The sequence below is a fragment of the Serinus canaria genome, chromosome 15 (genome assembly GCF_022539315.1).
Source record: "Serinus canaria isolate serCan28SL12 chromosome 15, serCan2020, whole genome shotgun sequence".
Classification (NCBI taxonomy): Eukaryota; Metazoa; Chordata; class Aves; order Passeriformes; family Fringillidae; genus Serinus; species Serinus canaria.
In genome coordinates, this window is record NC_066329.1 from 2,666,550 (window position 1) to 2,683,883 (window position 17,334).

The 17,334-nt window shown below is 51.1% G+C and overlaps 1 protein-coding gene across 5 annotated transcripts in view; it reads right to left on the bottom strand.

Annotated features, from left to right (window-relative positions):
• Positions 1-9,438, bottom strand: part of GGT1 (gamma-glutamyltransferase 1) — a 30,806-nt gene extending 21,368 nt beyond the window's left edge. Inside the window, exons 1-2 of one of the 5 annotated variants that reach the window (XM_030233379.2) lie at positions 9,285-9,407; positions 8,921-9,127 (exon numbers count right to left, since the gene is read on the bottom strand). In XM_030233379.2, coding sequence (XP_030089239.2) covers positions 8,921-8,934 — 14 coding nt within the window. In that variant the 5' untranslated portion in view covers positions 8,935-9,127; positions 9,285-9,407. Of the gene's footprint in view, positions 1-681; positions 959-8,920; positions 9,128-9,222 lie in introns of those variants that run through there. The other 4 variants (XM_018916430.3, XM_018916431.3, XM_050980682.1 and 1 more) reach the window with 4 other exon arrangements.
• Between the last annotated feature and the right edge of the window lie 7,896 nt (positions 9,439-17,334).

Here is a 17,334-nt window from a genome sequence, read left to right on the forward strand (position 1 = left end):
CATGTTTGTGTGGCTCTGACCTCTCTGGTTATTTTGGGAGCCTTTCCTGTATCAGCTTGACAAAACAGCACTTCTCTTATCAGCAACCCTTGTCACTTTTGCCATCTGCAAAACCTGACACTCAGGTCAATGACCCTGCACCAACCTTTCCAGACACCTCTATAACCCAAAAAGGAGCAGAGACCAAATTCAGCTTGGGTGGTAGATAATAACTTCCAAGGGCTGGACGGGTCATGCAGAGGTGAAATGTCTTCCCCAGTGATGGGATTGAGACCCCAGCACACCAGACTTCCAGGTCTTGCTCTTATCTCAGCCTGTCAGAAGCTCCAATCCTTCTTGAAGCCAGCAGTCCACGTGCTGCTGACCCTGCCAAGCCACAGCAGCTCCCCTACAGGGTGGCTCAGCAGCTGCTCAGGGTGCTTGGACAGAGACCCTGCTGCCTTTGCTAACTGAGCCAAGCCAAAAGCAGCACAGTAGATCAGGTCCTGACCATCCTTGTCACAGAGAAACACTTGCTCTTCAAACCTGAGCCTGCAGGCTTGTGAAACAAAGGCACCCCTTAATGAAATAGGATTAACGAGCTGGAAAGGTACGCAATAAAGGGGAAGAAACAACTCCTCTACTTCCCACCCCAATCCAACCAATGTGGAGATGCCAAGATAAAATCAGCTGTTTACTCACTAGTTTCAAAGCTCTGTTCTCCCTGGATGCAGTTCACCTTCAGCCAGTGGCACCAAAAGAAGGCACTTCTGCCTCCCCTTATTCCTCAAGAGTTCCCAGGAGCAGGGACTCCAAAAACAAGATCGGTCGCACAGAGCTGAGAGGCAGCAAGGCTTCATATATGGGAGTGGTCAGGAGGGGAGGCTGATGTAATGAAGCCCTATCTTTGAGCAGTAAAGACATGCCACCCTTCCCCCTCCCTGTCCCTGAAGAATTGCTGGCTCACAGGGCAAGATGAGAACAGAGTTGCCCAGCACTTTCCGTGCTGTACTTTCTCATGGTAAAGGGAACAGTGCTGAGGGTGGGGAGCAAGGATCAGAGTTGTATGGAGACAATACTTTGATGTTAGGTAGTCCCAGGAGTGAATCTGTATTGGCAGAGTTGTTTCTTTTCTTCATGCATCAAACAATTCTCTGCCAAGCTGCTGGTTTTCCTGGCACAAGTCCTGACAGGGAGGACATTGTCTGCATTAGAGCACTGGTGACCCCATACCCATCCTGACAGAGAAAATCCCATTCCTACACTCTTCCAAGTTGGCTGATGCTAGAGCACTGCCCAGCTCCATGGCCATAGGGGCTGAGAGCTCTGTAGAGGAGAAGAAATGTGCATCCCATAAATGGTGGTGTCTTGGACACTGACCTGGGAAGAGGCACATCAGTCTTGGACACTGACTTGAGAGGCACATCCTCCCCTTCTCCATCAGAGGAAATCTTGAACCCTGTGAATGGAGAGGAAATCTCTCAAGGATGTACCACTTCTGTCCAAAGGGAAAATAGTCATTTTTTACTTCCTTCATTTCAGTTTTGTTGATCACTCACTGTTGGAATGTTGGGGGACACAAGACAGGTGATGGACTTTGGACCTGCTTAACGTAAGAGATTTGATAACAGGATGCCTTGGCAAAAGCAAATGGAACTTTGAAAATTAGACCTGGATTGCAAGATTACATCAGACAGGTTTACCAGAAAAAGAAAATCCCATTAAACTCTGCAAGCAAGGGATGTTGTTATATGCATAACTTTGTGTATGTGATTTTAACCTAATCATTGCAGTACACATTGCCGGTCTCCCTGCAATAGTATAGAAGTGTTTGTATCCCACAATAAAATTGGATTCTGATCACTGAGTCAGTCTTCCCATCTCTCTCCATGGCCACTCACTGAAGGCTTGTTTGACCATGAAGAGCCACATCAGGCGTTAGGACCAAGTCTGTCTAATTCAAAGGTTGGGCAGGTCTGTGATTGCCCAATAATCAATCAACAATCAGTTGGGTAGGTCTGTGATTGCTGTGTAAAGGGAGAGTCCAGGGCTAACAAGAAGTTTCTGTGTGCTCTCAGATGATGCAATTGGAAAAGGCAGGAGCCAGTCCAGGCTTTCACAAAGTGGAATTCACAGAGTTGCTGTCCTCCACCAGGAACTGCACCAAGAGCCACAGGATCATGCAACAGCAGCCAAACAAATGCCACCAGCTCCGAGAACCAAAACCTTGTACTGACAGGAGCCTCTGTGAGTAATTCTAAGATTTGGGTGGGGAATGGAGATCTGGGAATGACCCTTGCAAGAAGGGCTGCTTGTGCAATGCATTGTGAACTGAACTGGAGAAGAACAGTGCCTTTACCTGTTCACAGGTTACTCTTCTAGCCAGAGATGTCCCCTGTCCACACAACACTGTGCCATCTCAAGCAAAGGAGCTATTTTCAGCCCTGCAAGGAGCATTTCTGTGCACATCACAGTCTGGGTCTCTCTTACCCTGAGGAATGGCTCTGCTTTGATAGTGTCAAAGGACTTGAAAGCAGATACACAACTGAGAACTGCCAGGGATGCTGCCAAAGAGATTTTTTCAGATCCAGGACAAACTAGCTCTCTCTTACAGATGTAAGATTTGCTTTACTATATTTGCACTCTCCTGCAAATTACATAATCTCAATAAACTACTCCTTCTTGTTCTGTTGTTTTGGGGAGGGCCTGGCTTTGGAGCTCTTGGGAATGAACAGAAACAATCAACATTGAGGTGTTCTAGTATCATTATCCAAACAAGAACCTGACCCAACAGGTACTTTTCAGTACAACCCCAACTGCAGCAGACCCCATGCCTCCCAAGGAAAGCTCACCACTTGCTCAAGGAGCAGCACATTTTTTACAGCATTGTTTGGAGACAACCTAAACACGCTGGGTGGGTGACAAAGTAAAACTCTACCCAAACTGTAAACACAAAGAGGAAGAGCAGAGTCATATTAGGTGCCTTCCCCTAATTTTCCACTGATACTCATGGTGAGACACAGACACACAGGGGAGACTGTGCAAAGCTGCCTACCAAATATGAACCTCCAGTACTTGCTGCACCTATAAGAAGATCTTCAAACTCCATAACCTGTCCAGACTGCTGAATTCTTATCACCATCACCACAAAAAAAAATCACTACTTAACAACATTTTAAAGCTACTACCAGGGCCAGGGAGCCTTACAGGCCCACATGATAAAAGCATTCATATCCCCACCTCAGAGACAGGACAACAATCCTGCCCAGGGCTTCAGAGCAGGTCAGTGCCTGGGCTGGAATAAGGAATCTCTCCCCACATTCCTTAACCATGTTCCTAGACATTTCCTTTCTTCCCTGTCTCATGCCTGATATACACAGTAAATCCAGAGGCAGCTGGAAGTGACAGCAGAGCTGACACTGATCTACTGCACTGTGCCCAGAGCTCCATGGGATGTTGTGCTCAGTGTTCCTCATGGCTTTGGTCTCTCCTCCACTGGAAACAGGAAATTAATAAAATGTGAAGGTAGCACCCTCCATCTCCTTAGGAAAAATGACAGCAGATTAGATTGCCACAGTGGTACTGGGGGGAAGTACAAAGTGTTTGCCACTTAATGGAAAATGTGCAGATTATTACAGAAAGTTGTTGGGTAACTAATCACTGTTAAAGTCTAACCTAAGCAAGAGGGCTCTAAAAGCAGAAGAACACAGACTTTCCCAGCAAGAGCCAAGGTCCACTTTCCATTCTGCTTAAGAATTAATAGGACTTGGAGATGTGAGGCTCAGAAGTTATTCCTGGACATGAATGAACAATGACCCACAGAGATCTGAGTGTACAGTCCACCCAAACTTTGCCTTGTGAGATCTGTGCTTCTCAGGAAGCCCCACAACTTCCTGTTCCTTTCTCAGCAGTTTCTGCTGAAGGATCAGCTCTACTGCTCTTGGAGCAACAAATGAAACCTCCCAGCATCAAATTCAGCACGTCTGGTAAGGCAGAATTTGATGCTGGGTTACCTCAGTGTGGCAGGATTTCAATGGGACCCCTGGCAGGGTCAGGGTGGAGCCTCTCAGAGAGGGACAGGCACAGCAGCAGTGCAGCCACCCCCAAATCTGTCCTCCCCACTTGTCACCCTGCTTCCCCAGCCCTGGGGGTGCCTTCTGGGCCACTGGGCTCACAGAGGGGTGGGAATCAACCCAGCCAAGAGCCACTGATGGCTGTTAGGTGCTGTGAAGGAAGAAACCCCACTGAGTCCCTGGGAAGGCTGTGGATAGAGCTCTGATTTGCACTGAGTGGACAGGGACTATGCACATTCTGGCTACACTAGTGCCAGGCTTCAGAGGGCAAACCTACCTTGGGGATGATCACCCAGAAACAAGAGTTCCATGGACCTTTACACTGGGACCCCTTTCCCTGCTGTGGGCAGGTGAGGAGGGTGCTCAGCAGACATACAAATAGCTCATATAGCCCTAGACAGGAAAGGTGTACACCAAGCAAGACAGCTCATGCCCTACATAAAAATCTGGACATACAACTATTTTATTCCAGTGGTTGTCAGCACTTCATTCTCTCTGGGTTTGCTCCTCAGACCAACAGGAAATAAATGAATTTTTCTTTCTAAAGAAGTCACTGCAGAGCCAATACTGCCCTAGTGCTTCAGGCTCACATTTAGCCCAGCTAAGGCTTGGGCAATACAGTTCACGTCTGTGTGGCCAATTGCAACCCATCAGACCTTAGGACAGAAATGCACAGGTCAGTCTTGGTGCAGACCACGAGCCACAGCCCACCTGTGGGACAGGCTCCTCTCACAGCCACCACAGCAAAGCACTGAGCATGTTCAGCTTCCACCAGCCCAAGGCTGTATGCTGAAACCACTGGGAGACTCTGTGCTGTCCAGAAGGGCATCACAAAGTTTCTACAGAAGGAGACTCCAGAGACAGGAGCCTGTCTTGACTGCCCTCTGCACCTGAAAGAAGAAATCTGGCAGGCTTGGTGCTTGCAGCACCTCCTTCCCTGGGCAGAGCATAACATAGGACAGAGGAAAGGACAGGTGCTCAAACACCAACCAGTCTCCTGTCCTGAGAGATGCCTCGTGCTGCCAGGAGAACAGGACTCACCCCTCAAGTACAGATCAGAGAAAAGAGTCCCTGCCTGCTTCATCTCCTGCCTGTCCCAGCCTCTTTCAGAGCTTGTTTGTTTAAGTGCTGCAAGGGCACCAGAAATGGCCATTTGCTTATGAGAGACCAGAATACAAACCTCTGCCTCCAAGCACTTGGAACCCAGGCTGGAAAGTGTGAGGGGGCCAGCTGGGCTGGAGGCAGAGCCTATACCTGCACAGCTCTGGGAACACACACTTGGCTTTGGGAGGAGAACATGGGCTGCAGGGGCTGGACACACAGCCCTGCACAGGGGCTGGACACACAGCCCTGTACAGGGGCTGGACACACAGCCAGGCACAGGGGCTGGACACACAGCCCTGCACAGGGGCTGGACACACAGCCAGGCACAGGGGCTGGACACACAGCCCTGCACAGGGGCTCAGCCCCAGCAGCTCTCCCCCTCTCCCACACACAGGGGCTGCTCAGCCCCTCTAGGCTGCCATGGGGCTGGTACTTTACCACAGCTGCTCCCACTTCCACTGCCAGTGGGACCCACAGATGCTTTGCCAGGATTCCCCCTGATCTCTGGGGAGGGCTTGGTTTGTTTGCCCAACGTGCCAGGGCTGCAATCAGCTGGCAGAGTGGGCCAGTCCCACCTGCATGGCACAGCACAAAGCTGCTTCAACCCCCCTCTATGCACCTGAGCCCCTTGACCCCCGGCCCTTCCCAGGCAGAAATGGCAATGCATGGGATGCCACAGGCAGCGCACTCCCAAAGACCAGGGTGTCTCCCACAGGTTGAGAGCACGGGTACTACAAACACAGACACCTCCTAAACTTTCAGAGCCACAGCAATCAGTGCCACCAGGCACAAATGGACTTTTGCTGGGGGTAGAGTGGCCTTCCATGGGAAAGGCTCTCACCTTCCCCTGCAGATAGAGGCAAAAGGGCGTCCCACAGGCTGGAGCAATGTTCCCACTCTCCCCTGCCCTCTGATGCTGTGGGTATAACCATTTTCTGCCAGCTGCTGTGCCTCTGTCTCCACCCTGTCCCCTCAGATGCCCCATAGCACTGAGAAAGTGGAACACTTTGCAGTGAGGTCAGCCTGATGTGTCACAGGAGTTTGTGGGAACCAAACCCTGGGGTTTAACAGGGTTGCTTCGTTGTGAGAGCTCCCACAGAAATGAACCTTGAACTCCAGCAGGGCAGGACAGAATTGTCCACAGACAGAAGACTAGATAAAAAAGATTATCCTTTTATAAATATGGACTTTTTAAAAGAGAGCAGGAAGGAGCAGGAAGGAACAGGAAAGAGGCACTGTCCAGGGCCTGGCCTGACTGTTCAGATCTGAGGCCACCAGAAAAGCTGGCTGCTCTTGACAAGGCTTCCTGACTCCCCCCATGGCACCCTGGCTGCCTTGCTGGCCTCTGCCACAGAGATCCCACCAGCCTCGAGCTAATTTGGGCCCCTGGGTGAGAACACAGAAACACAATAGTGACAGGAATGAAAAGCAACGGGGAGGATGACACCCAGGGGACTTATTCTTATCAAAAACCAACAGTATATCAAAGGGCATCTGTGAAAACAGGGAAGAGCCTTTTGTAAAAGCCACAACTGAGCCAAATCCTGCAGTTTTTACAGGCTGCAGCTTTTACACTATCTCAGGAACCCCCTGATGAAGACTGTCCCAAAGGGGGACCCCTGTGCCAGGGCAGGCCATGTGCCAGGCTCGCTGCACACAGAGCAGCCACACACCCACAGCACAGTTGCTGTTTGCCCTGTGCATGTGCTTTTTAATTACAGCTTTTATTTGCAAAGCATCTCATACAGAAAAGACAAATTGCCTTACTCTCAGCTTATTAAAATCACACTCAGATTTTCTCAGCTGCTAATTACACCCAGGAAACAGTGTCAGAGTAATTAAAGCTGGGATGGACGTTTGGGGATACAGCTGTCACACAGCCCCTTCCTGGGCTGGGCTCAGCTCAGCCCTGCCCAGGCACAGCCCTGCCATGCCAGGGGAGGCCAAAGATGAGAGAAGATGATGCAGGTGAGGCCAAACACCTCCTCAGCACAGGGGAGGGGATCCCCCTCCACCAAACCTCCCCAGTTCCAGCTGGGCACCCACCCTGACTCTGCTGCAGGGGCTGGGGGAAGGGATACATGTGGCCTTGGGGTTACAGCACTGAGGTGTGGGGAGTGAAAGGGGATTTTCTCCTATTTCTGGTGCTAAATGAATGCAATAAATCTGGACACTGCCTGTCCAATCCTCCACTTACTTTCATGCAAAACAGAGATTTTGGGCTTCCCTGTTAATTAAGCAGCTCTGGGAACAAACCCCAGAATGGACTCTTGCTGGCTCCCAAACACTTTAAAGCCTGGCTGTGGCACACAAGAGACCTGGGAGTGGATTACACAGGGGAAGGTGTAAAGCCCTAGAAACTGAGTGCCAAAGAACTGAGAGACAGCAACAAAAGAGCTGACAGACCCGTGAGGAGCTGGGAGCCCACTGGAGAACCAGCTGTGCCTTGGCAGAAGGGCACCAGAGGTGTGCAAACAGCACAGCAAGCACCTGCCCCCAGCTCAGGCAGCTCAGAAACAGAGCTCTCAGGGCACAGGACCAGACAAGCCTGGGGCAAGTGGGGACTTAACCCCAGCACAGGCTCCCTGCTGCCCAGGGGATGCTGTGGAGAGTATCACCTCCAGGAAGACAGAGTGCTAATTAGGGAAGGCTGATAAAGACTGTGTCTCTTTCAAGATGAGTTTCCTTCCCACAGAAATCTTCACAGTTCCAATGCTTAACAGGATGCAAACACATCCTTAAATGATTCCCTGGAGCCTGGTTTCAAAGATCAGTCCCTTCAAAAGCAGGAACATGCCAAGATCAATAGCAGACCCAGGAGAGCTCTAAGCATGCCAGCTCCAAAACCACCAGGCTTTCACTACAGCCAGTCACCTACCAGGTGCTAAGGCCACTGCTACCTTTTCATTTCTGAAAAGGCTCCCAAGGCTTCCTAAGCAATCAGCCTTACTTAGGTACCAAGGGAAAATAAAATCAGTAGGAAATGTTATATTTCAGAAGCAGCAGGATGTGCCTGTGCAATTTATCCTGGAGAGGCAAACCCACAGACAGGTTCACAAGGGAAGAGGAGCAGAGCTCACAGATACTGGATGTGATCCCAAGAACAAGGATATGTTCATCTGCTCCTTGAGCAGTTTAACTACTAACTCCCTAAAGTCACTAACAGGATATCCTGGGAAGCAGCTGTCAGGTGATCATTTTTAATCCAATACAAGTTTCAAAAGAAGAAGGAATGATCAAAACTTCAAGTTGGAAAAGCTGACTGGGGTGTCCTATGGATGCCAGAGGCAGCATGTTCAATATATTTACTTGTGACCCAGTAATGAAATAGTAAAGATAACATATGGAGCTAGCAAAAGTTATGGAAAACTTCAAAACTTGAAAACATTTGTGAAACAGGGCAAATAACAGCTGATGAAATTCAATATAGAGAAATATGTAGTGCCAGGCTGTGATAAACCAGTATGAAGGATAGATATATATTGATGGGTTTGAGTTAGAAGCTCCTTACAACACCATTAAATCTCTTACAAAGATTTGGGGGAAAAAATGCAGCAAGAAGGGAAGGAAGGAAGCAAGAATTTAGTTCCTGAATAATTGGCTCTTACTTAAAGCTTATAAATGAAACTGGGTCTGTAAAGAGGAAAAGTATTCCTTTGAAAGGATAAAGAGGACAGAGGCAGAGCTAAGAATCAAAGCTGGCAAATCAAGCTACAGCCATGGAAACTTTTGAAAAAAATAATAACTTAGTAAAAGGAACTTACCTAAGAAATGACATAACAAAGATTATGCCCAACACACTAAAAAAGAAAGTGTTTTCAGTCTAGGGTGTTCACTCAAGCACAGCTAACTGCAGTTCCCTTGGAATAGCATTGAAATCTATGCAAACAGGAGGATTCCAGCCAGAGGTCATTATTTTCATCCCTTAAAACACGTGCGCAGCCTTGGAGCACGCCACAGGAACACAAAGCCTGAAAAGCAGAGGGAGGATTCCCAGGAGTTCCAAGCCTTGCTGTGCCCAGCTGGAGCTCAGGAGGAGCGGGAGGTCTCGCCCAGCTCAGCTCACCTGCAGCCCCAGCAGAGCCGCTCCCTCCGTCCGCCCCGGCCCCGCTGCGCGCCCGCTCCTACCTGCAGCTAAGGGCGGCTTTCCGGGCGGGCTCTGCGGCATCTCCGGGCTCCTGCCGGCACAGCCCTGGCCCAGGGACAGGAGAGCCTGTTCTCCAGAGCGGCCGGGCCGGTCCCCTGTGGGTGAGAGGCTGGGTCAGTCCCAGTTCTGGCGCTGGGCACTAGATGGCACAGACGGGAGGCGCTGCCGGGGAGCCGGGCCGGGGCTGCCGCTGCCCGAGGGGGCTCTGCCACGGGGAATGCGCTGCCAGCAGCGCCGTCCCACGGGGTGTCCCCTTCCACGGGGTGTCCCCTTCCACGGGGTGTCCTCTCCACGGGGTGTCCCCTTCCACGGGGTGTCCCCTCCACGGGGTGTCTCCTCCTCGGGGTGTCCCCTTCCACGGGGTGTCCTCTCCACGGGGTGTCCCCCTCCACGGGGTGTCCCCTTCCACGGGGTGTCCCCTCCACGGGGTGTCCCCTCCTCGAAGTGTCCCCCCTCGGGGTGTCGCTGCTGCCACTGCCCTGCTGTCCCCCCTCACAGCCCGTCCTGTCCGGCCAAAGTGCCGCCCGGGCTGGGGGGAAGCTGGATAGCCCGGCAGGGCTGTGGCATCCATGCCCCTGCCTCCTGGATCTGCTGCTCCTCACCAAGCTCAGGCTCCCTGAATATACCTGGTTCTCAGAGCATCCCTGTATTTGCCTCAAACTGCCTTAAAAAGAGGGTAGAAATCCTCTCTGGGAAGGCCTGTCCTGTGTCACTGTGAAGCTGCACCTTGGCCATCGGCCTCCAGGACAATAAAACAAACAGCACCTGATCCCCGGAGTGTGGGGAGAGCCAGCCAGGGCAGGGACCCCTGATGGGGTCCCTCTGGGCTCAGGCCAGTTCTGAGGAGCGGCACCCAGCACCTTTCCATTGTCCCGTGGGATGATGGGCAAAGGAGGGAAGCACTTAGTCACTGCTCTTAAGGCATTTGTCACAAGGTAGCTCCTCTAAAGCAGCTCACTCTTCCTCCTGGTTTTCTTCCTTTTCAGCACTGCTGCCTGCAATCGCTGAGGCAGGACCTGCACCCCAGAGCCTTCCCAACTTCATCTTCCTCAATTTCTTTAAGGTGTGGATGAAATTCCTTCCCAATGAACCGTGTGGACTGACGCGCTGAGGCAAACAAGGGCTAAGCCACACAGAACTGCCGTGGTCAGCAAGGAAAAGCCAGAGTGCTTTCTGTGGTGACAGAAAACAACTATGGGAAGGTGGAAGTTTGTATGTTGGCCTCGGCTGTTCTGACATTAGAAATTCACTTTACTTCAAAGGTTAACCCAGTTAATGGCTCTGCTGAAGAGCACAGGCTCTGACAGCCTGCCTGGAACGGCTCCATCCATGGCAGGGCACGAGGGACAGCATGTGCAGGGTGGCACTGAGCAGCAAGCTCTGTGCACAGGGCACAAGTGGCACACAGGGGTGTTATCCAAACCAAACCTGAGCCTGGCAAAGCCCAAAAGAGCCTTTGTGCTGAGCAGCTCAGAGATGCCAGGTATTAATGACACAGACAAGTCTCCAAGGAAAAGCCTGTTTCTTTTCCAGCAGCACTACCCTTTCCTGTCTGTCTGCTCCTGGAACTGCCCTGCAGATGCAGTGGGGCTGGGGAACACCTGGGTCAAACCCACAGGGGGAATCCCTCAGGGTGTTGTAGGTGAGAGACAAAATGTAATTCAGATGCCTGCAGTGTAAAATCCAAATTCATCCATGGTCAAACAGGGCAGCAGGTCAGTTTGGCTCAGTGGCTCTTACCTTCTAAAGGCTGGAGTGGGTGGCCCTGGTGACCTGGGCAAAACCTGGAGAGAGACTCATGCTAGGTCCTGGGGACAGCTCCAGTCCAGTGTCCAGGGCTGAGAAGCACAGAACAGCCAGAGAAGCTCCTTCCTCACCAGGCTCTCACTGACAGGCCTGGAGACCTCTCCTGATCAGCATCTAAATCTAAATGCTGGGTCACTGGTGTGTGACAACCTGCCTCTGAAAGGTTGCTGGGCAGAGAAGGAAATGCTCAAAAAAAGCTTTTATGCCTCAATTCTCATCCAAGTTCTGCTTCTTAAAACATTTCAGTTTTTTTTAGACAAGAGATGTCTTTTTATCTTTGGATATAAATGGAGAAAAAATAGTCAAACTGAAAAGAAATAAAAACAGCTGGTTGCTTTTCCAGGCTTTCTATGAACTGTAAACACATTTTAAGGAGTGCTGAGATCTTTGGAGAACATGAAAGTCTTTGTCAGGGAGGCCACCCTGCTCAGCAGGTCCAGCCACCTAATGTGTCATGTGCTGGCTGGACCTGCTGCCCTCTGCCAGAGCCAGTGATGGGGAGCCCTGAGCTCCCCCTGCAGCACCCCTCGAACCAGCCAGCAGCACTTCCATGCTCTGTGCCTGCTCAGCTCAGACTGCACTGCCTGGCCTCCAGTGCCTGCTCCAAACACTCCCCCAAGGGCCTGTGGTTGCTCTCAGTGGTTTAGAGCTGCTTGCTAAGATGTTCAGAGCCAGTATAATCTGTGCACTTAGTGGTTTCAAACTCCAAAAGAAGCTTAGCAGCACCAGGTGCTGCCTTCAGCCTCTCCTGCAGGGGCTTCAGAGGGTAAAATTCTTTTATGAAACCAGAACTCCAGCCCATAGCTTTCAACTGGGGAGCTTCTAAGCCAGGTTTTCTAAAAGCTCTTCAGAAATATTTTCATGAGACACACACACACATACACACACACACACACACACACACACACAAATAAAGGGGATTCCAGAGGGATGTGTTATAAGATCAGACATTTCTGCCTCCTGAAAGCTGAAAGTGCCAGAGCCCCATGGCAAGGTACATTTAAGACCTTGCAAGGCTTTCCTCCAATGTTTCTCCTGTCTTAGATCAGCTTCTTAAGTGGTCTAAGGTATGGCAATGCCTGGAGAGGTCCCAGAGCCTTCCCCTACGTGACCCAACAGCCTTGTGAAAGCATCTGCAGGCAAGGGCCACCTCTGTGCCCCAAAAAAAGGCAGGTGGCTGAGCAGAAAAGCTTGGTCCCCTTGGACCACCAGGCTGCCCCTGCAAGTGACACTTGCCAGCATTTGCTCCATTCACTGCATTGCTCTGCTGCTGGTTTAACTCTGCTGCTCCCCTTTCCAGGCTGATCAAAAGCACAAGGTGTCACAAAGGGGACCTTGTGCTGCTCCTTGAGAGGCCTCCTGCTGCTCCCAGTGACTGTCCCCTCCTTCCTCTGGAGGGCTTCCCGAGGGTCTTGTGTGTCTGCCAGGGGAAAGTAGAGGGCTGGCAAGGACACAAAAGGTGTCTGGAAAGCACACATGGGTCCAGGTGGCAGATGAGGTGCAAAAGGTGGAAGGAAAGAGAGGGGAAGTGTGAGCCTGGGGCAGAATGTGAGAAGAGCCAGAGCTTGCCACCACCTCCCTCTGCAAGCCCCACAGGGCTGGAAGATACACCCCAAAATGCAGGTGTGGGATTCCCTTCCTGACTGGGACAGGAGGGTCTGGCCAGCCCCACTGCTCCCAGAGCAGTGAGGAACATCTCTGGTGGTGCTTTCAGAGCTGCCTGCCCTGCCTTTCTGCCAGGCACCACAGCCATGCAGCAGCTCAGAGCAGGGCTGTGAATCCAAACCTCCCAGTGTCTTCACAGCCCACCTTAATTCAATCAAGAGAAAATGAATCTAAATGAAATGGGTGCAGCGTGCTCCCAGAATGGAGGTAACAGAAATCCTCCAGGCATCTCAGTTTCCAAACTGACTGAGTGTGAAAGCAGCAGAAGCCCAGAATTCCCCTGTGCTAAGAAGTCAAGGAAATGCCATGTGTCACTGGAGAGGCCTGGTGACCTTCCCTGTGCTCACAGCAGTGATGGCCAATTTCACTGTAACAGGTTGTTAATATTCTCTATGCAGGCAATATACAGCCCAGCAAATCTGCTTTCATGGGCACTGCAAGAACTTGATTAATTTGTGCAATGATGAGCAGAGCAGTGTCCATAATGACATAGCAGAACTCTGTCCTTTTGAAAACCCATCACTGCCTGAGACCCAGAACACTTCCAAGGGCCTCGTGGGCTGCAAAGAGAGCCTCAGCTGCAAGAAGCAAGAAGTTTAAACCTAATGAATGTTACATGGGCTGTTGCTACCATTTCTCCATCAAATGCAGAGCCCCAGCAGTGACTGCCTGCATGCAGCTGCTTCCACCAGCACTGATGCTGCAGGAAGTCCCTAAGACCAGAGCCCAGCTGGTGCTGTGTTCATCTTGTATCTCCCCATCTCCGTGTGCTCTGCAGTTTCAGGGAAGAAATCCCCCTACTGGTTGTCATTAAGAGGAATTCTTCCCTAAAACTGCACTGTCATGGACAGATGGTCCTTCTGCAGGTTTGCTGCTTCTTTCAGTCAAGAGCTTGCAGGTATTTGGGATATGGAGCTCCCACATGAACAGCTCATGGCCAAACCAAGTGCATTTGCCCCTAGACACAGTGGAATTAAATCTGGAGCCTGCACCAGTTCTTTGCATGTATGTCTCCAGAGCTACAGCTCCCTTCCCAGCAGGAGGCTTGGCTTTGAGGGATCTGCCAACAAGCTCAGGGCCACGAGAAATAACAACTTGGGAGCTCAGACAAGCTGGTTTGCAGGCAAACAAAAGCTGAAGCTGTGAAAGTGTGAAGCAGTCAATGCAGGGTCTGGCAGCACAGCCTCACCTCCGCCTTAATCCTCTTTCCCTTCTTAAACTCTAAATTAATCAATTACACTTCCAGCCTGGCAAAATCAGTCAGAAATGTAACCTTCATCATACACAAGGCAAACATAATTAGGATTGTCATTGGAAGGCAGCTTGACCAGCATACAAATGAGAGCAGCCCCGTGACGGGCAGGGAGGTTGGGATTGCGGTCACAGCCCAGCTGTGCCAGGGAAGGGCAGCAGCTCCAGCAGGGACTGCACTGGCACTGCACAGAGGGGCATGGGGAAAGGGCAGCAGGGACTGCACTGGCACTGGCACTGCACAGAGGGGCCAGGGCACATCAGGCAGTGCCCACTCCAGGCAGCCCCTCTGCCGTGCCAGTGAGGAAGCCACAGCCTTCCCCAGGCACAGATGGGAGCCCAAACTCCCAGCCCTGCTGCACAGGCTGCAGACCCTGCAGGGATGGACAACATGGAAATCCCTGGCCATGACTGCCAGGGTGGATTCATAAACAGGTGAGCAATGGGTATCCCCTCCCCAGCCCACTAATGGGAAACTGAGTCACGGGGGCCAAGTGACAGCAAGAGCAAGGCAGGAGTGTTCAGTGAAACCATTGGCTCAAGGCTTGAGCACAATCACAAAAATCCAAGTGAGGGCTGGCAGCCAGAGCAAAATGACAAACCCAGCGTGCTCCCAGGTAGCTCCAGGGTGCAGCTGCAGCCCCATGGCTGTCCCACTGCAGCAGAAGCTACAGAGGCTACAGCATGGACTTAGTTAAGGATGAAATGGGTTCTGTTCAAGTCCAACACTCTTCATTTTGGGAAGCAGAAACATGAGAGGGGGCACAGCAGGGGTTTATCTGAGAGTGACTTAGAGAAAATGAAAGAGGAATGACTGCCTGCTGCCTCTTTCAATATTTAAGCTACAAAAGCATCAAACGAAAACAGTGAGTGACAGATTCAGAACAAAGTAAATATTTCTTCACACAGCTGAACAGTGCCATAAGTTGCTGTGGATACCTAAAATTTTCTCAGGCTCAAAAAAGGGTTTAGGAAAAATTTGAAAAGACTGTTAAATGCAGAGATCCACATCTCAGGGAATTCCTGAACTACAAATGGCTGATGGTAAGGAGAGTACCCAGCAACACACTGACCTACATCCCCCTGGTTTTTTCTCCTTGCTGGACATCCTCTATTAACCACTTGAGGATCCCAGGGGACTTGTGGTCTGACCCTGTCCAGTTGTTCTTCTTTCCTGGCTCTGATCTGAGCTCTCCCCAGTTCCCTGAAAGACAAGGAACTGGGAACATTCCCATTCCTGGGCACTGGGGTGACGAGGAGGTGTGCTTATAGCACAGAATTTGAGTGAATAGAGGAAAGATCTCTGCTTTCCTTTTTTCCCATTTCTCATGTTAGGAGCAATTTTTGGTAAAATTAACTCAGTCATGCTGCACCCAGCTAGATGCAGTTGGCAGCACCATGAACCCCGCATTCAGTTTAGAAACAAGATCACATCCCTCTGAGAGGTGCTAAAATACCCACGGGGATGGGATTTCCAAGTCTCAAACCCACAGCATGTGGTCCTTGTGAGAAACCCCAGCTCCCACTCTGTTGTGCCAAACAAGCTCTTGAGCTGATCTATCTCTGTGTAAAGTTTATGGGTGCCCTTGATGCTGCAGCATGGATGAAAGAAAGGTGGGGACACTCCTGTAGATTGGTATCTCCCAATCTTGCATGCTGGCTCACTCTCTCCTAGGGTTGCAGAGGATTAGGACCAGAGGATGCAGACTCTGACAGAAGAGTCCACTCTTTCCAGGCAAACTCCTGCCCCCTCCCCTTGCTGACCATCTCAGCTACAGAACTACATCCACTCCCTGTCATGTGCCCTTTGGAGGCACACACAGACAGGGCAGGATTATCTCAGTCTACAGAGAGCTGCTGGCCAGGCATTCTCCTTCTGGGAAGCCAAGTGGAGCACTGGTGTGTTTCTCATTAGCTCCCATTATCCATTCTATTGTAGTGCTCCCAGAGCTAAAGCACAGCCAGGAGACAGCTGGACTGCCCTGCAATTGTTTGTTTGTTAAGAGGATTTGCTCTGTGGCAGGATATTTCCAAGCCTCATGCAGAGGAGGGGTATCCTGGTAACAGTGCCATCCCCTGAGCCACTTGTGTGCCCTGCTTCTCCCACTGCCTCAGAACAATCCACCTGGTTTCACCCCACTAGGAGTGAACTGCAGATTGTGTTTCCTCCTGCCTCTCAGAGATAAGGTGAGACAGCTGAGCCATACAAAGCCATTCTGCTGATGAGCTGAGCCTCTGGTTCCACATCCTCTATCGCTGCTGCTCCTTTCAGTGTCACCCAGAGTAGGGCAGGCAGGAGCACGGATCTGTGGCAGCACGGATCTGTGGCAGTCTGTCCAGCTGCCAGGCAGCAGGGAAAGGCCACCGTGCACCCCTCCTGTGACACCTCTACCCATTGCTCCAGCACTTTTTGTCCTTCCCTTTGCTCCCAGTGACAACCCTGCAGCTGTAACGCTGCACCCCATAGGAGTGATTTTCTCTCGACCCAGCCTCTCTCAAAGCTCTCTGACCAGATCCAGAAGTCCTTACTCAGCATCTACTCCCTCCAAATGAGATTAGCTTGAGTCAGTCTCAGCCATATCTCAGGATCTGTTGATGCTAATTTCCCTCATGCAGGTGCTCAGAGCAGGGCGCGGACAAATGGGCAGATGGACAGTCAGGGCTTCTGTCTGCTCAAGATGAGGAAAATTCTGAGAAGGGCCTTCAGAATCTCACCTGCCATGGTTAGAGGGTTGCACAGACACTGACAGAATTAATGTATTAGCCAGGCTGCTTTAGAGTCCAGCCCCTTTTTGTCTGTCTCTTCAAGCCAGACAGGGATCACCAGCAGAGTATCTGAAAGAGGCCGTCATGATGCAAAGCATCCACATCTCCATCCCCATTCATGGCTCAGAGGAAGGCTGAGAAGTAAAATGATCCTTGCAGGCTCTGTACCACAAAAAGCCACAGCCATCCCCATTCCCCTGAAGTGAGAGCCCAACAGCTACAACATTCCTCCACAGATGCACTGGATGATGTTTGTCCACGACGCACAAGGCAGTGGGAACCCCAGGTTGTTCCTGTAGCTGTGTGTCCTCACATTACAGCTACCCCTGCTCTGCATGCAGAACTCACAGTCTGCCATGGGCACCTGGGCTCACTGTGCTGACAATCCTGATAGAAGTCAGTTTATGGCTCCAATCCCAAAAAGCAGGGCAGGCTGAGCCACTGGCTATGCTGGGAGTATGACTGAGCTGCCTTCAAGATCTCAGTGGCTAGAGATGGGATCCAGGCTTTGTTTTTTCCCATCCTGTTGGATGGCAGTAATTT